The sequence below is a fragment of the Erigeron canadensis genome, chromosome 4, assembly GCF_010389155.1.
Source record: "Erigeron canadensis isolate Cc75 chromosome 4, C_canadensis_v1, whole genome shotgun sequence".
Taxonomy (NCBI): domain Eukaryota; kingdom Viridiplantae; phylum Streptophyta; class Magnoliopsida; order Asterales; family Asteraceae; genus Erigeron; species Erigeron canadensis.
The window spans coordinates 30416998-30444043 of NC_057764.1; the positions used below are offsets into that span (position 1 = coordinate 30416998).

General features: G+C 32.1%; 3 protein-coding genes across 3 annotated transcripts; 2 read left to right on the plus strand and 1 right to left on the minus strand.

Annotated features, from left to right (window-relative positions):
* The first annotated feature begins 2035 nt into the window (after positions 1 to 2035).
* On the plus strand, positions 2036 to 3070 carry LOC122597379. The gene is made up of 2 exons (XM_043769979.1): positions 2036 to 2716; positions 2801 to 3070. The coding sequence occupies exons 1-2, from the start codon at positions 2036 to 2038 to the stop codon at positions 3068 to 3070; spliced, it is 951 nt and encodes a 316-aa protein (XP_043625914.1).
* An 11496-nt stretch (positions 3071 to 14566) lies between these two features.
* On the minus strand, positions 14567 to 22732 carry LOC122595459 (chaperone protein dnaJ 15-like). The gene is made up of 11 exons (XM_043767822.1): positions 22338 to 22732; positions 21600 to 21723; positions 20544 to 20626; positions 20353 to 20464; positions 20166 to 20270; positions 20030 to 20080; positions 16479 to 16568; positions 16273 to 16381; positions 16044 to 16192; positions 15698 to 15751; positions 14567 to 15053 (listed from the first exon to the last, which is right to left on the minus strand). Exons 1-11 carry the CDS (start codon positions 22541 to 22543, stop codon positions 14820 to 14822), a joined length of 1317 nt encoding a protein of 438 aa, XP_043623757.1. The 5' UTR covers positions 22544 to 22732; the 3' UTR covers positions 14567 to 14819.
* A 2775-nt stretch (positions 22733 to 25507) lies between these two features.
* LOC122597380 (glycosyltransferase BC10-like) lies at positions 25508 to 26818 on the plus strand. The gene is made up of 2 exons (XM_043769980.1): positions 25508 to 25963; positions 26119 to 26818. Exons 1-2 carry the CDS (start codon positions 25508 to 25510, stop codon positions 26755 to 26757), a joined length of 1095 nt encoding a protein of 364 aa, XP_043625915.1. The 3' UTR covers positions 26758 to 26818.
* Positions 26819 to 27046: the final 228 nt, after the last annotated feature.

Sequence of the window (27046 nt, forward strand, 5' to 3'; positions counted from 1 at the left end):
ACTAGTATTTAGGTAAATATATGTGATGGCTTTTAATTTAGTAATTAATTACATTTCTTGAAGTTTAGATGTCTATGTGAGTTTGATTGACAATGACAAAAGATAAAGAAATAACATTCTAACAACTAGATGAGTTGTTCGGGTAATTTGCATTTTGAATCCTTTCGCCATGACTATATATATAAGATCGTACATCCAAGTTATAATCAATTATAAATTTTTGTTCTCAATCGAAAGAAAGTGAGATTAACTGTTTATAGGAATCTTTTTAGACTCAGAAGTTCAGTTTGTGACAATTTTTTATTGTTTCAACTAATATAAACGTATAGTCTTTTATTAACAATCAGCTGTCAATTAAAACGAAATGACTAGTTGGCATATACTCACCATGCATGCATGACAGATTTGAAAGGTATTAAGGGTGTTTGGTATGAGTGAATCAAAGAGAATGAAAATGTAATAGAGAATGAATATAGTGGGAAAGAGAATGAGTATTTGGAAAGAGAATCTATTCCGTCGTTTGGTGCAAGCAGAGAATGAATATATAAAAAAAATACTAAATTTTAAATAATAATCAAATTTAATACATATAACATCACTAAAAAAATTAAAAAATTAAAAATTTCCATTCCCATCAATTAGCTACATTTCATAGAGAATTGAGGGAATGGAATAGATTCCCTATTCCCGATTCTCTTTCTCATTCTCCATTACAACCAAACATGAGAAGTGTTTCTCATTCCATTTCTACCATTTCCATTTCATTGTACCAAACATCCCTGAGGGTTGGCAACCCACCTCCCACTTCCTTTTTCACCACTCACTTTTAACCAATCACGTTATGCTACCTCAACTCTACCACTCACTCACCACTCATCCAAATTTCATTGGCATCTGACCACTCACTTCACCACTCACTACCTTTTACATCTTAATTAAAACTTAAAATTATATTAAACATTACACAATATATTATATATATTTTCCTTTAATAAAGAGATTAAAATAAACTTATAATAATATTAATAATAATACTAATTATATATTTTCACCAAAAAGGTAATTTATAATATATATAATAGTTTAGGGTTAAAAATAAAAATTTGGTATATAAAACATCTAAAAGGTAAAAATGTACAGGATGCTACTTCTTCTTTACGAGCAAATATATATATATATATACACACATATCTATATCTATCACTTTCAGACTTTTAGAAAAAAAAAAGGTAAAATTGCAATTTTCAGTCAAAAGAGCCGTTAACTTGCCCGCACAAGTTCGATTGCGTGGTCTGACCACTCAAACTCACACCACCACGCGTGGTGGAGGGTCGGCGGCGGTGTTGCGTGGTGGTGCCACTCCCACGACGCATCCAACTTCCATCCGATGCCAACACCCTTATAAATAATTATGAAAGTTAAATGAAAGTTGGAAATAAAGGACTAACTTCAGCTAGATAAATGAGAGAAATATCTCTTAACCTTCGATTAATGATCCGCTCTATTATTGTATTTTAAAACAAATGATCAATTGTATTATTGTATTTTAAAACAAATGAAATTATGTTTCTACTGTTCTATGGCTATCAATTAGTCGATCCGGATTAACTCAAGTTGGGTCATCAATTGAAAATATCTAATACTCACACAATTTACTAAAAGTTTCAAGTTACAAATTCCAACCCTAAGCTGACTCTGGTCAAGCTAAGAGGGTAAGGAGTAGGAGACAGGTTGATGATTTCATGAAAAGAACCCGGCGGGTACACCGCCGTCATGCTCGATTTTATGGTGCAGCGGGTTGAAGAGTAGTATTGGAGCCCGCGGGTGATAAAATCAAAAGTGGAGTAAATGCATGGTCCTTGTGACCGTTAGTGGGGACCTTTTTTAAAAACCCAGCCGTTGCACATTGACAAAATAAGATAAAAAAAATTTTATCCCCTATCTTCCTTTATTTAACCAATTCTTCTTCCATTTCAAACACAACAACAATATATTCAACAAAACCACATACACTTTCACATACACTATAATAAAAATGTCTACTTCATCTTCATCCAACGAAATCGTCCTCCCACCTATGCTACCCGACTTATCAACGAGTAGTTCGTTTTTATTTTTTAAAGAGGCGTTAGCGGCCGTAGAAGAGCTAGAAGACTCGGGTTCCTCTAATGACACCCGCACATACATTAAGCGACATCGAGAAGAAGCCCATGAAAAATTAATGCATGATTATTTTGCGGAATCACCAAAGTTCGGCGAACGCTACTTTCGTCATCGTTATCGCATGAGTAAAAGGTTGTTTGTAAAGATTATTGGTGACCTTGAAGCTAAGTACCCGTATTTTCAACAACATATGGACGCAAGGAATAGAAAAAGATTCACGACGATACAAAAATGCACGTCGGCAATCAAGCAACTCTCGACGGGTGAACCATCGGATAACTTTGATGAGTATTTATGTATGGCCGATCGCACGACACGCGAGTGTCTTACCTACTTTTGTGAAGCAGTCATTAATTTATATCGTTGGGAGTTCTTACGTAGCCCGACATCTCATGACATCGCTATGATCCAACAGGCGCATAATGCGCGACATCACCTTCCTGGAATGCTCGGTAGTCTTGATTGTACGCATGTTGAATGGAGGAGTTGTCCTAGGCGTTTGAAAGGGCAATACACGCGTGGGGATCATAAAGTCCCTACGATCATGGTTGAGGTTGTCGCGTCACAAGATTTATGGATTTGGCATTCGTTTTTTTGTCCTCCCGCGTCAAACAACGATATAAATGTGTTGAATTAGTCACCGTTGTATGATTCGGTTCGAAATGGGCCGGCTCCAAACTCATCATTCATTTTTCGCGGTCGGTTGTACAAGCGTGGCTATTTGCTAACTGATGGTATTTATCCTAGGTGGTCTACGTTTGTTAAAGCGTATCCACACCCTGTCGATCCAAATGAAAAGAAGTTCAAGAGAGTACAAAAAGCGGCAAGAAAAGATATTGAAAGGGTTTTTGGTGTTCTTAAGGGAAAATGGAAGATATTGGAGTTCCCGATTCATATAATGGACTAACCGACACCGATAGTATATGATCCTAGTGTTTTACCGGAGTTACATGACGAAAGCATCCATCATCATCTCTGGTGTGATCTTACAGAGCATGTAGCGGGTCTAGATTTGGCATACCTCGATGACCCGGTTTTTCAACCAACACCGATTGAAGATTTAATTTAGTTTGTTTTAGTATGTTGTGTGTTTTAGTTGTTTTTCTATGTAGTATTGTGTTTTTATTTATATGTTGTTATGTTTTAATAATAAAATGTCATGTTTTTTATTTATTTAAAAAAGAAAAAAAAAGTTGAGAGGGTTGAAAATTTTATGGAGTGCCATTAAAATAAACTGAAAGGGTTGAATGGAAGGGTTGAAAAGATAAAGTGAGGTGTATAAATATTATTGGTTGATTTTGGGAGGGTTAATAAAATTAACCTCACCACTCCTTACCCCCTAATTAATACTAAGGATGACAAAAAAATCTGTACCTGATGAGAAATCCAAAAATCGGCATTTTTTGGTTGGGTCCTGGTCCGTATTTCCGATTTAGGTCCAGATACAGGGATGATTTTTATCTTTTTTGCAGCTTCGGAACTGAAACAGTTTTAGATGAAAACCTGAATGCCCGAGCCATAAACCTGAAATTCACCCTGAATCATAAACTCGATCCGAATGTATTCCATTACATAATAATATTTTATATTTCCACTGTGTACTAAATAGTATGAAATTGTAATCAAAGCGACACGTGTTAGTTATAAAGAAAAACACATGGATATTTGGTAAATGAATTTTAGAAAATTAAAATAATAAAAGATAAAGAATGCCTGATTATCCTTATGAAAACTCATTACCTAAAAGTTAATAAACGAAAGAGTAATGATATATATACCTAAAATATAAGCTTAAAAATATGCCTAAAACATTCAATAGATGACATATGAATGTCACGCATTTTTTTTTTAATCTCTATCTTTAATCATATAATGTGTCATTATTAAATTTTTAGGCCTATCTTTAAACTTATTATTTAGACATCGCAATATTTTTTTCTTTTAATAAGATAGACAAACACCTCCTAAAATCAAACACAAGTATGAGGAGGCCACAGGAATCACACGGTTTCAGCAAATATTCAGCCCATTGATGAAGGAAAACACATGTGAATTGTGGCATCATCTTGAAAGGTAGGGACCACTTGTTATAGCATATTGGTCATCCAGGGGACCCAAAAATGGTATAGGACCCACATGAACTAACCTCCTAGTTTGGAATTTAAGTAGGGAGGTGATTAATTAGCATTTTGTCCAATCAAGTTTCCCAATTTATCAACACTTGTCTATACAATAGATCAATATTAGATTGTAATGGCTTCCACCCCATATTTGATAAGAAATTATCAAATACTATAAACACTTTTAAAGGCCATTAATCATGCTTACTTTGTGGATGTGATTGAAATTGATGCCTATATTATCACTTTAAGATTGCCCAAATCTCCATGTACCCCACCAAGTTGTTCTTTGTCAAAGCCAAGAATCAGCCAATCAAAATCATAATTAAACTCAATTAATATTTATAATCGTAACTTTTATTGTGTAAAACATAATAGATAATTAGACAAATACCTTAGATATCATTTAATGATAACGAGCATGGTATCCGCGCAATGCGATGATGATAACATTAGTTGCGATGTGGTGGCGTCGACAAATGGTGATGGCGTTGGCTTCAAGTGGTGTAGGTAATTGATTCAAAGGTATTTGATTTTTAAGGATAGTGTTTTGAAATATTATAAAATGATTGTGTAGTTAATTAATTATGGGTTAAATGGTAATTTCGCATGTCCTAAAATTATAAACTTTTTAACATAGGAGTATCTCTCTATATAACTAAGAGAGGATAGAAAAAATCCTATGTGTCACATTTGTTTAGAATACAACTACGATTTTTGCTTAGTTGTTATTTTTTTAAAAATATTTGGTATTTTTTTGATGCCATATAGATTAAAATTTATATTAAACTTAAAAAATATTTAATACTTATCTCTTTGTAAACCGTTTACTTTATTAAATCTATGTATATTATATATATACGATTTTATATATGGATAAGAAATTATATCGATCGCCTTAACATTGAAGAAAGCAACAAACTTAAAGGAATGTGGATTTTTATTTTTTTTATTATATGAATGTATTTGTGAGGGTGTTTGAAGTTTTAATCGATAGACAAAATGAGCCAACTTAAGTAGCACTTTTAATACATTATTTGGGCTTTTTTTTTATATATTTTTATATATAATTAAGAGAGAATATAAAAATTATATGTGACATATTAGTTTACCTGATAAAATAGGATATTTGTTTAGTGATTTTTTTAAAAAATATTTGTTATTTTTTAGGATGCACTGCATGTAATAAGTAAGCTTATATTTAAATACATCGTTGTTACAATATCGTAGTCTTATATTTTAAATTTCAAAGATGCATTAATTATTTTCAATATATTTTTAAGACAACTATTACCATGCAACGCATGGGTTTAATCTAATAATTTTTATATAGTAGTATAGATAACATAAATGAATCTAATGAACACAAACAATGCGTAGTGAATATATTCGTTCTCTTAATTTACTTTTAATTTACAAGTATCTAACTGTTTACACATTTGTTTGTTTGTGTTCATTTATGTCAATAGCAAGCATAAACAAATTACTTAACATAAGACTGAAAACTTTTTAGGTAAAATAAAACAAGTATTAATGTAAAATAAATAAAATAATATATTCTTCACTGAAAGTTATCGTGTATTATAAAAATCATCGTGCATTAATATATATATATATATACATATGTTGCGTGAATTTTTGTGCATTAATTTTACCATGATCTAAGGGTCAAGTTCTTGTGTTATTTGTTTTACCTTAATATTTGTTTTACAATAACCAACCTTTGTAAATTAAAGTATTAAACATTGATAGAAAACATACACAATATCCTAATTCATTACAACGGTTACGAATGGTTTTCAAAAGGAAAGAAAGTCTAGATGTGATGTGAATATAAATGCAAAGTATATAAGCAAACAAACTAATGAATGTTCACGAATAAATATCGGACGTTTACAAACATAAATTAATGAGGGAACAAGAATCAAGTTTGTTTCGTTTAAGAACTATTCATAAGCGATTCGTCGAACATTGACTTCGTTTGAGCACTATTTAACAATAAAACAATACGACAATATAATTAGACAAAAGCAAGATCACATATAAATATTAGGTGTTTAATTTTTAGTTAGGAGTTTCGGAATAAGTGGATAAAAATGAAAGCGCTAATCATGAAATATATGTAATCTTACGATTAATTAAACGGGTATATTTGAATCAATCGTATATAATACCAAAGTTATGTGGGTTCCGGAGGTGAGTTTTCCCAAGATCTCGGGTTTGATTTTTAGGTTTCTCATCTCAAAGTATTTTCCATAAGAAGGGAGTTGGAGGTCTAGTGATTTTTGGTTAAAATTGTCTCTAGGACGTCTGAATTGAAACTAACTTTAAAAAAAAAAAAATATATATATATATATATATATAATAACAAAGCTTATACTAATGGTAATTTCTAACCACTACCTTAAGATGGAAAAGAAAATATTATTCTGTTGTTTTATTTGAAAGATTAATTGGTGCTTGGTGGAAACTCATTGAAAACTTTATGTTTGACTAAAGTTTAAATCAAAAACTAATATGCATCATGCCTTGATTGTAATATTATAATTTTACAAAATCAAAATGATATCCCACATCATGATACAACTCCATTAACTTTTTTAAACAATCTTTTTGGTAACCAATTACTTTGTAAGATCGTCCAAAAAGGATAAACACTCCAAATATGTGAGACTTAGTTTTCAAGTTGTAATCTCCCTTTTCGGATATTTCTAAAGCATTTCTTTTCACAAAGTATTCCAAACAATGTGGGTATGACTCATTAAGTCCTTCCATGTACTCCAAGTGACACCGCCAACTTCTCTCCTTGTAACAAAATTGTATAATTAATTAGACACACACACACATTCATATTCATATGTGGGTATAAAAGGTGGATGAACTATAAAGAGAGGAGTTAACTTTAAGCCATGTGAACTACTCGTATGAAATTCCTGCCTCCCTTTTCTTTTTGTCATATATGAAGAATAAAAGAAGCAGTACTTTTTGATCAAAACAGTATCTGAAGAAAATAAATTTGTTGAAAAAACTATACAAGAACTAGAATATATCCAATTAGTTTTCTGAAAACGTGGTATCAAATTACTTAGATACATATCCAATGATTTAATTAAGAGACTCGCTTGTATGTACAACTTTGACCTAAAAATACTTAAATTATTTATACATATATACTATTTTGATTTAATGTATATAATTGGAAAACAAGAAACGTTTATTCTCAACACTTAAGCCCTGAAAAGTAAAAAACAAAAGCAATGTGAACTAGAGGCAATTATATAGTGCTAAAAATTACATTTTGACAAGCTTTGGTAAATTTTTAAAACCAATGAGTTTTCGAAACATGACATGACTTATACTTAAAAATAAAAAAAATAAAAAGCCAAAAATGTATGATGTACAAAAAATGCTACAAAAAATTTATCAAATAAACCTTATACTTTATAAATCCTTAAAATTACATTAAACTTAAATAACACAATACAACTAAATTTATAAAACAACAATCCTAATAAGATAACGGGCTAGGTCACATATTTGATTTTGTTGCTTGGTCGGGTTTCGGGCCGGGTCGGACGGGTTTTGATAAGTGAAGAACAAATGTCACTTAAACCCGAGAACCGGCCCGATCCCGATCAGCTGAAAGCGTAGCGGTCCGGATTACGGGTTTGATTTGTTGCTTTGCCAGGTCATGGGTTTCCATGGGTCGGGCCAGGTTTTGATCCGTGCAGATGTCTAGTCTTGATCCATTAGCTTTTGTCGTTTTCATTCGAGTTGAGATTGTAGCAAATCCCGCGCAAGCTTTTCAAGTTCATTGATGGCGGCCACTCTCGTCCCCGTTCTTGACCCCTTACATCCCGCGCTTGTCATGCCTGCCCTCGTCGCCTCTCGGCCCCACTCTTGTCCCCTTACACCTCCTTGTTGCCTCGTCACCGCACCCCACTCTACCAAATATATATTAGACATGCTTTTTAATATGTTTTCTAATATGAAAAATAATAATAACATTTTTTAGTTTCTTTCACAACTCTACGCGCAATAAATTTTTTTTTCCAATCCTTTTTTCATAATAGTCTTTTCAAACCCCAAAGGGTACTTTAGTAGGATGTTTAACAAACCATATAAGACATATGAGTTCAAACATAAAGAATTGCCACATGTTAACAGATAACACCGCATTTTCAAGACACAATTTGAGGCCAAACCAAGATAAATCTAAAAACATTACATTACAAATTAAAATATATAGTATATATATATATATATATATATAATGGGGGAAGGAATATGAGGCTGTTAAGCACCTAAGTTGGGTGAGAAACCCCTCACATACATTTTTTTAACCCATAAAAATCATGGGGACCAAACATTTATTCAAAATATTAAAATACTGGTATGTGAGGGGTTTTTCACCCAAGGTTGGTGCATAACAGTCTCATACTCACTTTTCTCATATATAATATTCAGCGGCGAAACTTGAACCACATTACTGGGGGGTAAAATCACGCATTCACGTACAATTTTCTGCATCTATCTTTTATCTCTGACTTTCAGAGGGGGTAAAATCACACAAATTTTTTTTTTTACCCTTAAATAATATATAATTGCTAGATAAGACTCAAAAGTTTGGAGGGACCATTACCTCTTTTGGCCCTTATTATCTTCCGTCCATGATAATATTCATTTTGCGAACTCGCTCTAAGAAATTAGCCTAATCAAGTTCCAAATACATGCATGTTCTTGCATGATGTCTTTCCTAGGTTTTTATAAAGGGTTTATGATAAAATAATCGTATAGGTTTTGGAGGCATGTGTCCCATAAAGAATCTAAGTAGATGGAGGTGATCTTTAAGGCATAAGATCCAAAGACTTTTTGATGCAAATTCAACATTAGTCAATACGGGTTCTTAGTTCTTACTCATAAAAGAATAATTACGTATAGTTTAAGACACTTGTGTATGTATACATTAAGTCACCTTGTGTACTTTTTTAATTGAAATATATTTATGCTTAAAATTTGGATCTAATTGATATATATTATTTGTTAATATCTTATGCATCATCAATGTCTATAGATAACCTAAGATGACACTTTGTTTTAGATTAGTTTAGTTACAAGTTGTTGTCCATTGACCAAATTTTATATCCTTAACGGGTGTTTGGTTCGTGGATTTTGTAATATTTCATGAGATTTGAAATTAAAATACCATGAAATATTATGTTTGGTTGGATAAAATAAAATTATAAAAAGGACGGATTGAAAAGTTGAAATTACATGAACTCCCTTAATTAGTAGTGAGATTTTAAAAAAGATCAAGGATTTTGTCGATTCATGATTTTGTTCCTCGTAAACTGCAAGTAAGGAAACTGCAAGTAAACTGTAAGTAAGGAAAAAGAAAAATAAACTAGCATCTGTTGTTTATTTTTTAGTTTCGATTGAAAATGCTAGTAAACTGCAAGTAAGGAAAAAGGAAAACTATATTACCGAGAGCAAAAAACAAAGAATAACTTTATCATCTGTTGTTTTTTAAAATAACTAGCATTGTACCCGCACAATGTGGCGGCAATTTGGTCATGACGACGACTGCTGGTGGTGACGGCGGTCGTGGTGGTAACGAACTATTGTTGGTGGTGGGTGTAAGTAATTGATGTAAATATATAGTGGAGATATTTTAAAAGATAAGGGATTGATGATGTAAATTAATTAATCAAGGGTAAAGTGATAATTTTGCATTTAACACTTTTATGAGAGAAAAAATGATAATTATTATAAGATAGTAAAATTAATTGAAATTTTAAAATTTTTTTTTTTTTTTAGCGACCAATAAATGCAACATTTATATATATACTAAAAACCAACTGGTTTTTTACAAGTTTCTATGCACATGGTACAACTACACATGCATGCAACTTTGAACTCTTTATCTTTTAACCCCCTAAAGATTTTACCTTTTACATTTAAGCCCATCACCTTTTACTACTTTACATTTTAACTCACTAAAGTTTTCTCTTTACTTTTTAACCCCCAAATTTAAGTCCATCACCTTTTACTATTTTACATTTTAACTCCCTAATATTTTCTCTTTACTTTTTAACCCCCAAAGTTTTTTCCTTTTACAGTTTAGCCCATCAACTTTTATGTCTTTACCTTTTACCCCCTAAAGTTTTTATCTTTTATGCACATGGTACAACTACACATGCATGCAACTTTGAACTCTTTACCTTTTAACCCCCTAAAGATTTTACCTTTTACATTTAAGCCCATCACCTTTTACTACTTTACATTTTAACTCCCTAAAGTTTTCTCTTTACTTTTTAACCCCCAAATTTAAGCCAATCACCTTTTACTACTTTACATTTTAACTCCCTAAAGTTTTCTCTTTACTTTTTAACCCCAAAATTTTTTTCCTTTTACAGTTTATCCCATCAACTTTTACGTCTTTACCTTTTACCCCCCTAAAGTTTTTATCTTTTACATTTTAGCCTATCAATAAAATGCTTTATTATTACAATGTCAAATAAATGTTTGTTGTTGACTTTATCAAATTTGTACCAAAACATTGTTATCTGAAAATATAATCTATTTGAGTCTCGCTGCAAGATGTATAATATAATCTGCGGCAATATTTTTAAGCTTAATGAATCATTGTCGCTCTGGGTGTTTATTTATAGTATAATCTAAATCTCATGGGATTTCATATCTACCCTGTCAGAATATTTTTGTTTTTCACACTAGACTACTGGCTACGTACCAATTACTTTATTATGCGCTTGTACTTTAGACGCTTTTAGATCGTTATTAATGTCATATAAGAATTGAGATGTATTGTGATCTCTAAAAAATTCATTTAATTTGAAAAACTTTGTATGACAATAAGCTTCTGTTTGAAAGGCACTCACTTGTTTAGGAGATTGCCAAGGTTTTTTTTATACTTTTATGGAACTACATTTGGTGTCTTTTGCCAAGGAAATTACTTCTAATCTTCTTTATTACTGTAATATTTTCTGTGATTAAATTCATATATTCCCTATTGACATTATATAAATTTATCTTCCCCAAAAAATAGTACTCGTAAAAATTATGTTTATCAAAAAGAGAAATGACCATATGTTGATAAAATTTATTAATATAATTAGTTGAAAGGCTTAAAACAATAAACATTAACAGAGTTGAAGATAAAGTTTTATAATGTGCAGAGTTCAAGTTATTATTATCTTAGACTTTAAACTTGGATATGCTTGTTAGTATTTTGATTGCATTTAAAGATGGAATTCCTTAATATCCCAAAACGTGACCATTGATTTCATTGTTATGACGAGAGTAAAAGGGCAAGTATATTTTTCTTTGTGAAACTATCCATATCCAATATTCTTCTATAAAGTCTTAAGACTAAACTAACTTTAATAAAATATTTTTGACAACGTCTTAAGACTAAACTAACTTTAATAAAATATTTTTGACAACGTTAGACATATTACATATCAAATTTTGAGGCTTTAAAAAAATGTATCATTAGTCGCCCTAACTCCGGCAGAGCTTTGCCATTGCTCACGACTCATGAGTGCTACGAAGTACCCACCCCCGAAGATGAGGCTTTATGATGCCATAGTAAAAACCACTATATGAAAGCATGAATAAATCAAGTGAACCTTTATGTAATTCAACTATGTATACGTATCTAATATAATATATGTACACCGGCAGCTTGGATATATTATTTATATATACACTATGAATGACTTTTAAGGCATAATTACATCAAAACATATTTTAGAAACATTGTATTTATACATGAGGGATATATGTAAATCTTCCATACACTTAGGCCTGTGCTTATAAGGATGATCGTCCTCCAGCTTCTTCACTGCCACATCAGCATCACATAACTCAGGATTCTCTTCAAGATACTCAGTGTTTATAAGGACAGCTTCTTCAGAACTTTTTCGCCACATCATCAAATTTTTTAATTGATAAAAAAAACATAAAATAAAATCACATGTAAATTAATAACATTTTAAACATACAAAAGTTAAAAGACTAAATTAATTTTAAGGGGTTGTATTTAAAAATTTTAAAACTATCAAAATTATTCATCAATGTAGTAATAGTTAAGGGTTAAATTTGAAAATTAGTTTTATATATAATAAATATATATATATCATGACACATCCCCCTTTCCCTTTCGTCGTCACTAAATCGGCCGGCCAAAACACAAAATTGATCCTCCACCTGCAAATCAACACACACTCACACAATACAAAAACATATACTAAAAACTAATTTTGAACGTTGGGATAAAAAAAAAGCATAAACCTCAAACGGACCCACATTGAAGCGTTTTCGAACTTCTTGGCGGAGAACAAAGGGGAGGACGCAGACACAAAGACGATCAAGGCCACTAGGGCGTCTGCGTCTTTCGACCTAGGGACGCTCGCGTGGAAGTATTATAAGCACCGGCCTTATAGACATGGACCTATCTAGAAAGTTGCCATTATTCATCATGGGCCTGTCTAAAGCATGTGTAAAAGTATAAAATTAATATTTTTACTAAACTTTGACTATGCATTTTAAGGGGTATAACATCGTTATAAAACACATCACAATAAAGGTTTGTTTGGTTTTTAGAATATTTTTAAAAGGATTGAAATTTGATAAAATTGAAATTTGAATGAATTATAATTTGTTTGTATTTGGTTAATTGAAAATCATTTATGAAATGAAATTTATAACCTTCGTATTGCACAATTGAGTCTTCTATGATAACATACATAGAAACAAGATCTTTAAAGTCTTATTAAAAATGTCCAAATCACTAAGAAACTGTGTAACATTTTTATAATAAATTATCAAGAAAAGTAAAACTAAGAGTAATACCTGGGAAAAGTTGACAATAATTACGATTTTTATAATATAAATTCTAGTCAGCTACCACTAAAATCTGGGATTTTAATGAAGTGATATCCACAAATAACCTCTTCTTTTTGGAGTCAAATTACAAAATGGTTGATTGCAATTTGAGTCAACTACGCCTCTTGCAACTTTTGGATATATATAATTAACTAACAACTACGAGTACTATCGTATTACAATATTTTTCATTTTATATTTTCCCCATTTGAATGGCATATATTGTTAACAAAGATGAGTAGTTGATTGGAGATCAATAAAAAAGAATTCCAAAATCCAATAGCCAATAAAGAGAAATATACGAACTTGGACCGGGCCTAATTCTATTAAATGGACCAAGATTAGTATCCAAATTACGTACTTTGGGAATAGAGATGGCCAAAAAACCGGTCCGGATAAACCGGAATCGTGACCCTGAAAAAATCGAGTTCCTCGAGAACCGATTGGTTCCGAATCGGTTCCACTTTTGGATCCAAAAAAGGGTTCCAAATCGGTTATGTTCTAGTTCTTGGTTAAAAAAGCCGAAAAAAACTGGTCAAACATTGACTTAGAACCAGTTCCGAACCGGTTCCTCCAATAACAAGATTTTGGCCATCTCTACTTGGGAAGTTCAGATATATGCAACAGATTGGTAACAAAAATGGTTTTTTTTTTTAACAATACTTGATCTCCGTCATGTATATGGGTAAAGAGTATCAACATAATAAAAATAGCTTTTGATATTTGCCTTACACTACATTCTCGAGTTTATAATTGAAAGAAAAGAATTGATAAGATTGGATAGGAGAGGGAAATAAAGTATATAGATATAATGCATTCTTGAGTTTAATAAAAAATGAAAGAAATAGAAAGAAAAGAAAGAGTTAATTACATTCTTGAGTTTTATTGGAAAGAAACAAAAAAGAAAAAAGATATAATTTTACAAATATAGCCTTTTTGAAAGAAATATTAGATGTGAAGTGAAGGGTGAAGTGGTAATTATATATATATATCCTTTTCTTTCTAGCAAAATCATGCTAAATTGGCAAGAAAACTTTTAGTCTTAAAACACCTATTTTTTCCTATCATCTTTTATCCTTTCTTTTATAATATAAACTCAAGAATGAAAATTTGAAGGAGTTTCTTATCATTTCTTTTCTTAACCTATGGAAAAAAAACTAAAAAATGGAGTGTTAGTATTTGAAACCACTATAAGTTTGGTCTTTTAGTGGAAATCGGAAGGGATTTTGAAACCACCACCCTGAGTGGGTTAAAAAAAATAAATAAATTGCGGTTTGATTCATGATTTGTAATTCCAAATCAATGAGCCAATTACTTTCAATAGAATGAAAGTGATTCCTTCATTCCCATTCTCATAAAACAAACACACCATAACATGATAAAGAATCGATCCTTTCACTAAAAAATAATCAATTAATATGACATGTTGAGTATACTAAAAGATCCAAATAGAATGTTTAAACAATATTGAATTCTAATTAACAACAAGCCATTATGAACATGAATATAACCTCTATGTAAAGAAGAAAAACCATGAATTAGGACAACCAAATAAGATTCAACAAATAACACAGTTATGTAACCGACCGAAGCACAGGTTTTTGAACCCACAAAGGAGGTGATTAAGTGTTACTTTTTATCAGATGAACCTTTGAGGTTAAGATTGAACCATTTCCTCTTGGATTTGGCATCAGAGGCTCCTTCTTCATTTGGACTGTTGCTGGTTTCACCTTCACCGCCAGGAACTTTGGTGTGGCCTCCTCCATTACTAACTTGAGAGTTACTCCCACTACCTACCACCACTGACCTGCCTACAGTGAACGATGATTGGATACTATCTCTTTGTTTTAAAAGTTCTTCCACCTGTATGAAATACGACAAGGACCACCTTTAGTTTTCCAAGTAAATGCAAACATAATTTAGTGGAGGTGGTGATTTTTGACTCATGTTATGCTCATTTCCAACGAGTAAGATAAATAAATTAATAAAAGGTTATATGAAAACGGATCAAATAGGTCAAAAAGATCATAATAACTGACACACTAGTTGTTCACAATCAAAATTATGATTTTGGACTAACATGGTTCCAGGTCAACTTGCCCAGGATGTTTTATTGGACTCCTAAAATTAACTGTCTGGAGAGAACCCATTTTTACTAGCAAACAGCCTAACCATTTTGCAACCTCTAACAATAATCATTTGCAAATTATTAAGGAATAGGTTGATTACCAAAAGACAAACAAACTGCTACTGTTTCAACTTTGAAAAACAATGGAGGTTCACCACCCTGGAAAATGTTCGTTTGAAAATGGACCAAGGAAACATTAATACTAGATTACTTATCTATTATACGAAAATGCTTATGTGTATCATCTGGCATTTTCAGATTTTTGGCCAATTTTTTAACAACTAAATCATTCATTTGACAATCGAAATAAAAATTATTTTCACAGCAATTGAAGTTATGTCTTTTAGTAATTAACTTTGTAATAAACATATGCACATACATTCTGCTTTTCCAGGCTGTATCTGTCTGTCACTTCTTTGAATCGTGCTACAGCCTGCAAAAATTAAAAGAGAAATGTTTGTAACATATCACTATATTAGCAAATTACAAAAGAATTTCACCCAGCTCATGACACATATGGAGTAATAATGAATTTACACTTTACGATGTCTTGTGTGTTTATAAGTTTTCGTTCTGGCAAAATGAATCTATGCACGCTAATGGGTGCAATTTAGACACAAAAAAAAAGGTGATTTTAACCTATAGAAGGAATGTCAGAATATCATTATAGCTTTCTTTTCGCAACATCAATAAGTAGATCACAAATGCCTGAGAAGATAAGATACCTGTCGGTATTCTGTCTCAAATTGACGTAGCTCGGTTCTCTTTCTCAAAATCTGCTGCTCAATATCCTTGAGCTTATGGGTTGTATCCTCATATGTGGTGGCACAAACAGCTTCTATTGTATACGATGCTGTTTTGAAAAAATTATCTCCTGCAAGCAAATAAGGAGATCAAAATTTGCACAAATATAACATACTGAACATCAATAAAAGAATGCATAAGAGTTCCCACCATAGACCGCAAATATGTGAGTGCCAGATTTTAGTTCAGAGACCTCGCACGGTTGAAGACCTTCTAACCTTTTAAAGAATGCAGCTTCAGGGTCCTTAGCCATTGCAAACTGCATGACGAACACAAGTGCACTTTCGTTGTTAAAGTAATTACACCCAACATGATGTAATAAAGGGGGATGTATTGTAACTTTGAAGGATGCTTACAGCATTAACAGTTGAATCCATTCTGTATACTTGAAAATGCAAGAAGTACATCCCTGCGGAAGTCATCTTACCAGTTTTCTCACTATCTTCCTGCAAAAGATAAATTCATAAATGATAATTTGGAGCAACAATTCTATATAACTTTACAAAATCCCTCATTGCAGAACATGGTTACATATGCAGAGATTGTACCAAAATAACAGCCATCAAGGTTTTTTTTTTCAGTTCAAAAAGAAATGACCAAGTACGTCAAACAAGACTAGCCCACATTATATCATAAACATTGTGTCTAATGCTTTCTACTCCTTTCCCGAGCCTGATAACATTTCAGTAAATGCTTAGAATTCCATAATGTGTAAGATTAACACTTGGACCATAAGTAAATTTGCTAGAATTTTCTATATTAAAGTTCACAACCATCTGAAATCAGTACTACAATGTTGTTTAGAGATACCGAGATAGACTTACCGAGTTTATGTTTGATTAACCTGGTTTGGCAGGTTTAACTTATGATTCCTTGATTAGAATATCTGACTTATATTAATATTTTCAGCCTGATAATTACAAACCTACTCACTATGAACCTATTATGGTATCAGATCCCGAAGGTTATATATAATATTGATAATTTGTCCGATTTAAATATCATGAGCCCACTATCACATCTCACCTACTCAAACCCTATCTTTACACTAACCCTAGCCGAGTTGTTGCTGGTTCACAACATCAGTATACAAAACTGCTCCAGAGAGCTCTAATTAGGACGGTTTCATGTTTTGTGACCTCACAGGTCTCCATATTCTGTTCATTTAGCTGTCAGTTTGGGATTTGGGTTTTTGCTTGTGATTTCTCCCCTGGTTCTTTCTGGCCTGATGTGTCCTAGTCGAACCTCAGATAAGTTGGTCTCAACTTCAGAATCAAATGAAACTATAGCAGATCCAATTGCATGATTCTCTAGTATATCTGACTGGTGATTCTAGCTTCCTGTTTAGTATAAACGATAAACTATATCCTCAACTATTTACCAACTTGCAGGTTCAGTCGGTTGAGAACTTTGTATGCTATCTTGGTCCAGTAGACTATTCTGTTTCATTTTTTCCATGTCTGTCAAAAGACATTGCATCATTTCATTAATATCCCAAATACAATTGATGGATGTCTTTCAGTAAAGATGATATAACTTGAATGACAAAAATATATGAGGTGCGTTCAGCACAATCAAGGTATGTCTGTTTGTTTCCTACATGCCCTTCATCACCATCTCCAGGTTTACTTTTGCCAGCACTCTACTGATGCACCTATTATACTGACTGATATACAACTTGAACACCCAATAAGACCTCCTATCATTTACCCTAGCACAAATCAACCACCTATTCTACAGCCCAATACACAGCCTGAACCCACACAAGTTGATAGTCACCAAAATGATGCCGTCCCCATGAACCCATCACCTTGCAAATGGCCAAATGGGAAGTTGTAGTTGTACCTGGAACCCCACTGACATGTGTCATTTATAGTTACTGCAGCCTCGACGATGTACACCATCCAAGGCTGTTAGCTGGTACACGAGGTGCAGAATTGATACAGATGTGTTTTTATGGGTTTTAACCTTGTTTGGGGAAAAACATGAAGCGGCAAAATAAACTTTAACAATTTGCGATAACTTGGGAATAATCAATACATTATCCAGCTTTGGAATCATACAAAAGGCATGATAATTCATAACTCTCCAGCATTTATCTGTCATTAATGTTTGTTATGAGCTATAAATATTAGTCTACTTAAATGTGGCGTTCACTCTAATCATGAAACGGGTTTTTAGATCAATATGTTAACTACTAAGAAAATTCAACAATACAACCTGTCAACACACATGAACATGAGGTAATCGAACACTATGGGATAATACTAGACTAATCCACAGCTAGCTAAAGCTTCTAGGTATTCGAGAATGCTTATCTACTTATCGTCTTATCCTATAAGACGAGGAATGACATCTAAAGCACCAAGATGGTGAACCACTTAAAGTGAATAGGCCATACACATAATTCTTCATAAACCCAAATTTGGAAGCACATCATTTGTATATCAAGAGAAAGAAAAAGAGATTTTGCAAACAGATAGTAAAAAATATTTTACAAAGTAAATTACTTCAGACAGAAAAAATTAAAGTAGCCCAGGTGAGTAGGTGACGACCATGGACGCAGCGTATGGTCGAACAGTCATATTTTTCTTCAAAGAACTATTTATCTCAAGGCATGGAAAATATTGATACGGATATCAGTGGAAGAATTAGTAAGCTGGCAAGCTTTTCCTCAGTATCAAACCCCGGTGTTGGGTTGTTCACATGAAGTCTTTGATAGGAACTTTGGAACTTAGATTTGGCAATTAACATTCATTTGTTGACATTAGTTGAACAAGTTCAGAATACCTTGTTCAAGTATCTAACGATTGATCGGATCTTGTAGCTAAGCTACCCCTTGATCGTATATGATGAGTGTCATCAAATGAATCAATAGCATGTAGGTACATAAGAGTTGATTGAAAGGTCACTTAACTGTTTCCTACTCTACCATCAAGGAGCATCAGTTCTCTAGTTGATGAGCCTCTTAAAGTAAATCAAGGATGTAAACGTAAGACATAAAGTCCTAACCACTCTAAATCATGGTGCAAATTTGCTTTCCTTAAAACTCAATTACTCTATATTTTGATATGCATCATGTATTTGAGAGCACTTAATTTGCTATCAAACTTTGCAACTGAAAAACCGACAAAAACTGTAAATGGTGTTTTACAAACCTATTTGAACTCCTTCTAGTTTTCACCGGTAGAACTATAATGAAAAAATATCATCCAACATTCCAATAAAATAAGAGTGACGACGGCATTGATCTGTCCCGAAAACACTTCTAAACAGCCTCCAAGGTTTATGGACTTCAACACACCCTACCACGTGCAATTATGCAAATGGTGCAGGTGAGGAACACATAAAATAGCAACAATGGTAACAAAAAGATCAAAATTATAAGAGACCCAAGTCGTAGCAGAAAAAGAAGCACTGAATGACTTCATCTCATTGCTATATTACTCTTCAATTTTTAACTTCAAAGGTAACTCTGAGTATACAGCTATATGTAAATTTGAGAAAATTAAACATAATCTGCAAGTTAAATAGCCTCTATTCAAAATAGCACTTACTTGGGCATTATCAAACACTGAGAAGAACACACTACATTTAAACTAGAATTATAGATGGATACGAAGAACTATAAAATGATAAGATAAAAATTGTTCTTCATTCCTAAGTTTTAAAGCACATGGATTCGAATATTTGATATCATCGATGGTTTCTTCACAAACTAAAATTCAGGAGGGTACTAATACTACAACGTTAGTTGTTATATAGCATCAATCTCTCCATTTTTCTTATGTTTTCCTCATGGTGCCACTTGTAGTTATAGAAAAGGATCACTAAAGTCTAAACACTATGTTCCTATCACAATGATACTTAAAAAGCCTAAAACAATATATGACAGAAATGGAAGTACCTGTAATGCCAGGCTATAGCCCCCACCATTGTCTTGCTCAAAATAAAGTAGCTGCAATGTTAGATTCATACAGATCAATATTCGGTCAAACAATAAGATAAACACATTAACATTGAAAAACACTAACTTAAAGCACCTTAAATTTGCTTTGTGCAGCTGAAGTAACTCTAACAACAATCCCTGATTGAGCTTGTTCCTCACTTATCGTAACACCAAAAAAATGAGCACATTGTTTCTCTACCTGCAATTCAACTTAGTTAAGTTACCCAAATGTCAACTGTAAAAAGAAGTTGTCATCTTTTAACACTATGATAGATACTAACCTTTCCACTAACTGATGCTCCTATTGGAAGGGGCCTGACTGTGACTGTTCCATTTAATGCTTCCTCAAGAACATTCGCTGAAATTGTTGTCTTGATAGGAACTCCAAGCTTACTTAAAAAGACAAAAGGGTATAACAAAGAATGACTTGCGGGACAGATAACTGGACAAGTTTTCTTTTAAATAAAAATACCTGAATAATGCTGCAAACATAGTATTCACGGTTCCTAAGTTTGATAAATCAATCTCCATGTCCAATCCATCAGCATCAAGAGCCTATTGGATTGACAAAAAGTTATTCAATATTAATACTACTACTCTAAATCAAGCAACTCCAGTGGGACACAAGTCCATTAAAAGCCTTTCCCTCCCAAAAAAAAAAGAGGAAAATCCAGGAAGAGACTAATGCTATGTTCTTGAGTCTATTTTTTTAAGAAAAGAAAAGAAGTGATATGATAAGAAGAGGTAAGATTTAATCCTTCCAAATCATCCCAATAATGGGAGGAAGATTTTTTAAACAAAAACAACTAAAACTTCTCTTCAAATCATTTCAATTCATCTCCTTTCTCACTTAGAAAAAAACTCAAGAACCCAACTTGTTTTAAAATCACTTGGATTCTTTTCTTTTCCCCCTCTACAAAAACTCAAGAACATAGTGTAAGAGCCTTTAACATGCATTGAGGTGAGTACTACATGTATTTATAAAAATAAATGCATATCTTATTGATGGTAATGGAAATTGATGATAACGAATCACGAATGCCTATGTTATGTATACATTGTTTGTAAGTGTATATGGGAGGATAAAGTTTCAGAGCCGTGGATCTTATCCACATGGGTACATTAACCATTACGCATACCAGGTACCGTGGTTCATGTTCAGTCACGTTCTTGTTAAGATTCTTTTTATTTAGAGTAGAGCAGTTTAGATGTGTTTTAAAGTAGTGCTTCATGTGTGGTGGAGAACTTGTGTTTTTTTATGTCGGTGCTAACAATGTGTCATGCAATATCAAGTAACAAGATTTCTCGCCCTCTTTAAAATTTATATTCTGCAACTGTATAAATAAGTGCAAATCTTCCTTAAAATATGATAAAAAAGCATCTAATAGCCAAACACTTCAAACTGCGTTTATACTTTAAATTAACGTAATAAATGATTATATGCACTTATCACCCCCTAGATAACATGGTGATAGCTATAGTAGAAGCGCACAGGAGTCATAGAAATTTCAGAATGTTGTAAAAGTACCTCAAAGCCTGAATTATCATACTGCCTTCTTTTTTCCGGGTCAGATAAAATGCTGTATGAATAAGCAACTTCCTTGAATAGCTCCGAGGCTTCAGGATTACTAGCATTTTTGTCAGGATGATACCTGTATATACATACACATGCAACCAACCAACATTAATGATCTTAGACTGATAATTGATCAGTTATCCATTTTATTTCATTTTATAACATTAGGTCACCAAAAATCAAATCCGGGATGAATCCATCACATTATAAATTTATAATAACCGAATATAAGCTTCCATATGGATAACCTTGCTACTTACAAAAAATTTAAAAACAGATTCACTAGATTACAACACTCTTCAAAATTACAACACAAACCGAGAAAACGAGCGAATAGGATCCAAACATTTCACTAGACAAACAGATTTTTCACCTATACACACTAACATAAAACACGAATAGAATCACCGCACGGAATATTTAACAAAATATTCGCTTTTACTAAGCCGTATATTCTTGTATCTATATGTATATGCATATCTAGCATCAAGTAGTAAATTATCGTAACAAAATCACATTAACTACAATATCATCATCATAAATATTTGTATTAATTATAATAATTACTACAACAACAATTAAATAAAATCAATAAATGAAGTAGTCATATATATAGATATAATACAAATAAATACAGTAATAATCAAATTCAAAAAATCTAGTAAAAATAAAGGAAGTAATGAAACAAACTTGAGAGCAAGTTTTCTGTAAGCAGATTTAATATCTTGATCAGAAGCATCTCTTGAAACATTCAAAACTTCATATGGATCTCTTCTGTTTTGAATTGCAGCTGCTCCTGATATATTCTTATTATTATCATTTGTTGCTGTTGCTGATGCTGATGATGATGACGTTGATGTTGTTGTTCCACCTTCTACTTTTGAACCGCCTTTCATTTTTTATTTTTTATTTTTTACCGATTAATTTGAACAATATTTTTTTATAAAAAAAAAAAAATTGAGCTGAAAAACTGTGTGTGTGTGTGTGTGTGTGTAGTAATGAAATTCACCCAGGTAGGGGTGATGAATTGAATTGAATTGAATATATATAGTATATAATTATTTATTACGAAAGAGAAAAAAGGAATTAAATTAATAATATCAATTGAAGAAGAAGAAGAAGAAGGTGGATTGATGTGCAGAGCGTAATTACTAACGCTAAGATCCGATATCAAATAACCAACCGATTTTATATCTTTTTTTGTTTTGAACTTTTTCGTTTAGGGTAAAAAAGTTTTTAAAAAAATTTAATTTTTACCTACGAATAGTAGTAGTAATAAGTCAGAGAGGTAAAAGGTAAGTTTCGTGTTGACTGGTTGCTTTTTTGATTTGGTTACACAAGATAAGAAAGGGCGGCCAATCAAGGGATGGGTTACTTCGTGACTCTTTATTTTTAATGATTAAATGTTAAAAGGAATAAAATGATTATAAGTTAACCTATACTAGCATTGTACCCGTACAATGCGGCGACCGTGGTTTAGTGGTGTCGGTGATGGATGATGATCGATGACATCGACAATTGGTGTCGAGTGGTCTAACCGTGTAAGTTGATACAATGGTGATAGTTATATTTTAAAAGATATGGGTTTAAAGTGTAAATTAATTCATTAAGGGTAATTTTGGTAATATCTAATAACCCTTTCCTTAAGGGTTGTTTATTAAGGGCAATCTAGTAATTTCTCATCTAATTATTTTCTAACTCTTTCCTAAAATAAGAGATGAATAATCATTATAAAAGAATAGTAGATATTAAGTAAAGAAAAACAATATTATGACATTACATATATATTTTTTTTAATGTTTAATATTTTTCAACTATTTAAAAAAAATGTTTTAAATTTTCATACATAGTATCATACCATGATGGTAAAAAAACACTCCATTTTAAATTTAACAATGTTGATCTTTATTTCTTTGCTAAATAAAAAAATACTTTCAATGATGTTATCTATTTTTGATATATATAAAATATATATAGCTCTACCACAATCAATTTTTAAAATTAATCTTAAAAAAAAAATTATTTTGTGAGGTCATCTTTACATTACTAATTTTATTTTTTCGATATATATTCATCTTTTCTAATGGGTAATTACAAGTTGTTAAAAATTAGCAAGCAAGTTTTTAAATTTGTTATTTTTGTAAATTTTAAAAATTTTATTTTAATGTCTTTATTGTATATTTCAAATTTAACTTATTGTCTCAAACTTATTTTCATAAATGGTTCACTCGGCTTTTATATTTTAATATTTATGGAAAAAAAAAAGTTATGACTTTACGAGTTTTGACATCATGTTTTATCATTTTTATGCTAATTAATGTTAATAACGATTATATGTTTGAAAATTTATAAAAACAAATATCATAATAACGCCCAAGTATCATCCAGGTTGATAAGCTATTTTATTAAGAAAAGAAAAATATCTTTTAAAATTTTTTTTTTTTTTTGAATTTGACACTTACTCCATATAAAATAAAGTGTAAAATATAAAAAAACAAACATACTTGATGTTATGATGGGCTGTCTCACATATTCAGATTTTCTCTTTGGTACCCTAAGACTATATCATTAGTTTCATTATTCTAGGGACGAACAAGATACTATTTTATATTGAAACAGAAAATATCAAATACCAAAGATAGTTAAATTTCTTAAATACCAAACCAAAGTAAAATAGCACTACAGGTATACGTACCGTTTTTTTTAGTATGGACCGAATAAAACAAAATTTCTAAATATATGAAATGTTACACATGTTTGTCTCATTTTCGAGTTGGTATTACAGATTTTTATTTTTATTTTAGAACGATGAATTTCAATTTTGGGGGTCTAGACTATGTTATCGTAATCGGGCCACGCTAGAGCACCCCGTACACCAGACTTCAACCTAATGGGAAGAAAATTCTCTGTCAATCCGTCCGAAGGCACGACAATTAATAGAAGTAAACTCTGTCCAATCAGACCTGAACCTAAATATACCCAGACCAACCCATCATATAGGGACCTCCAATATATATCAAAGTTGGCGTAGGATTCGAACTTGGGACAAGGATGTCATCAAAGGAACTCACCAACCACTGACCAACATATGATGTATTGGTATTACATAGACTTTGATGGTTTTTTCTTATAGTATTCACGTTCTTTATGAAACCGAAACTTAAATAGCCACAAAGCAAGAGCCGAAACCGAATTCTTATGGGTTCGGTTTTCGATAATAGTACTAGTTTGGTTTTGGTTTTTCGAAAAAAATTTGCTCACGAGTCATGCCTTTCTGTGGAAGTTGGGGATATTAACTATTAAGCGCATAAGTCCAATGAAGCCCATCTAGACACTTATTTGTGTATAGTCCATTGGACTTGACTGAAAGAAACTAACTGGTTATGCTGGACACTTGGATTTCTTTTTCTAATGATAAAAAAGGTTCTAAAAGTTATTGCCATAAAAGCACGTTATAACACATTTTTGATTTAAAAAAAAAAAAACCAATTAAAAAGTGATGTAAATACCGAAAATCACACACCAAGGAGAAAAGGTTTTGATCCTACCTCATGATATATGTGACACATTCTAGATCATAAGCTACAGAAGTTAAGTTAAAGCAACAAGAGTAACTCAAAACATTAAAATTGGTGTCAAATGTTTATATCATGTGTAGTAATCACACCATTCCTACAATCCTACATGCCAAAAAGCCCTTACATTATACTTTTATATGCTCAGTTAGTTTGTATAATAACAAGATTGCATAGCTCGTTTGAAATCACATAAGTTTATCAAAAATGTTTATCAAAACCAACGTAAAACAATTGAAACAGGAGTTGACCCAAGGCTACATCCATGTAGCCTCGACCATAATCATGTGTGTGGTCATGGCCGTTATCGTGTTTGTTCTAGGCACATTTGTCACCAGCCATTACAAAACAATCCTAGTTCCAAAAGACATGTATTTTCCTCAATTTACTACAATTACCCGAACCCACTCTTCCTCAGTCTACCTATGTCACAGATCATCACCTTCTTCATTAACTCATGGTGTGGAATTTATTGATACCACTGGGATTGTGGATCTTTCCCACTCAATGAGCGACGATGAGCTCATAAAGAAAGCCATGAAAGTACCAAGTGTTGCGGAATATCCAAAGAAAGTGGCCTTCATGTTCTTGGCAAGGGGGCATTTGCCCTTGGGTTTATTTTGGGAAAAATTCTTCAAAGGAAATGAAGGTCTTTTCTCAATCTATCTTCATACATCTCCCGATTTCGTCTATGAACCACCAAGTTCTTCGGTGTTTTATAAAAGAAGCATACCAAGCAAGGTTTGATGTGCATAATCTTTTAATCTAATAGTATTAGTCTATATATCAAACAAACACAAAGGTTGAATATGTTACAAAGTAAAATATGTTACCTTATAAAATGTACAATATTTTATATAGTTTGATGTGCAAATTAATTTTCTTTTTTTCAACAGCCTGTTCAATGGGGGAAACCATCCATGATTGATGCCGAGAGACGACTACTAGCAAATGCACTACTCGACTTCTCTAATCAAAGATTTATATTGCTATCGGAAACATGTATTCCTCTATTCAATTTCAAAACCGTCTATAACTACCTTATAAATGCCAACAAAAGTTTTCTTAGCTCTTTTGACGATCCAAGAAAAATGGGCCGTGGAAGATACAACAAGCGTATGGGCCCAACGATTACATTGCAAGATTGGCGTAAAGGCTCCCAATGGTTCGAAGTTAACAGAGAGCTTGCAATTGAAATAGTTTCTGACAAAATCTATTATAATGTGTTTCAATATCATTGCCTGCCACCTTGTTATATGGATGAACATTATTTACCTACACTTGTAACTAAGGTTCGTCCTGATTTAACTACAAATACAACCGTGACATGGACCGATTGGTCTGGTGGGGGTTCTCATCCGACGACGTTTATGAGAAAAGATATCACGGAAGCGTTTCTAAATCGAATTAGATACGAGTCAAATTGTATCTACAATGGTGTTAATAGCTCGATTTGCTTCTTGTTTGCTAGGAAGTTTCATCCAAGCACTTTAGAGCCATTGTTGAAGATGGCTTCAAAGTTGTTCGGGTTTTAGACTTTTAGCCCATAGAGTTCAATACATGCTTGTATTAGTTTTAACGACCATAGTATATATATGTCACTTTTTTCTAGTATTATGTTTATACTAAATAATAAATATCATCATTATAAAATGAAAGGTGCACACTCATGTATTGCGCTTTATATATTTTATACTAATCAAAAAGCATGTAAACGATAATTATCAAATTTTATCAGTGTTACAATGAAATGGTTATAATTATCTTAAACTATGTCATTTTTGTTCTAAAACGGTAATTTTGAGACGCGCGGTGAGAATTTTA

Excerpts from the sequence above, each read along its gene's own strand:
- LOC122597379 (XM_043769979.1), top strand. The coding sequence starts at position 2,036 with ATGTCTACTTCATCTTCATCCAACGAAATCGTCCTCCCACCTATGCTA. Across the intron at positions 2,717-2,800 it reads TCCCTACGATCATGGTTGAG|TCACCGTTGTATGATTCGGT; the intron begins GTTGTCGCGTCA and ends GTGTTGAATTAG.
- LOC122595459 (XM_043767822.1), bottom strand. The coding sequence starts at position 22,543 with ATGAAAGGCGGTTCAAAAGTAGAAGGTGGAACAACAACATCAACGTCA. Across the intron at positions 20,271-20,352 it reads GAGCATCAGTTAGTGGAAAG|GTAGAGAAACAATGTGCTCA; the intron begins GTTAGTATCTAT and ends GTTGAATTGCAG. Across the intron at positions 15,752-16,043 it reads TTGAGACAGAATACCGACAG|GCTGTAGCACGATTCAAAGA; the intron begins GTATCTTATCTT and ends TAATTTTTGCAG.
- LOC122597380 (XM_043769980.1), top strand. The coding sequence starts at position 25,508 with ATGTGTGTGGTCATGGCCGTTATCGTGTTTGTTCTAGGCACATTTGTC. Across the intron at positions 25,964-26,118 it reads AAAGAAGCATACCAAGCAAG|CCTGTTCAATGGGGGAAACC; the intron begins GTTTGATGTGCA and ends TTTTTTCAACAG.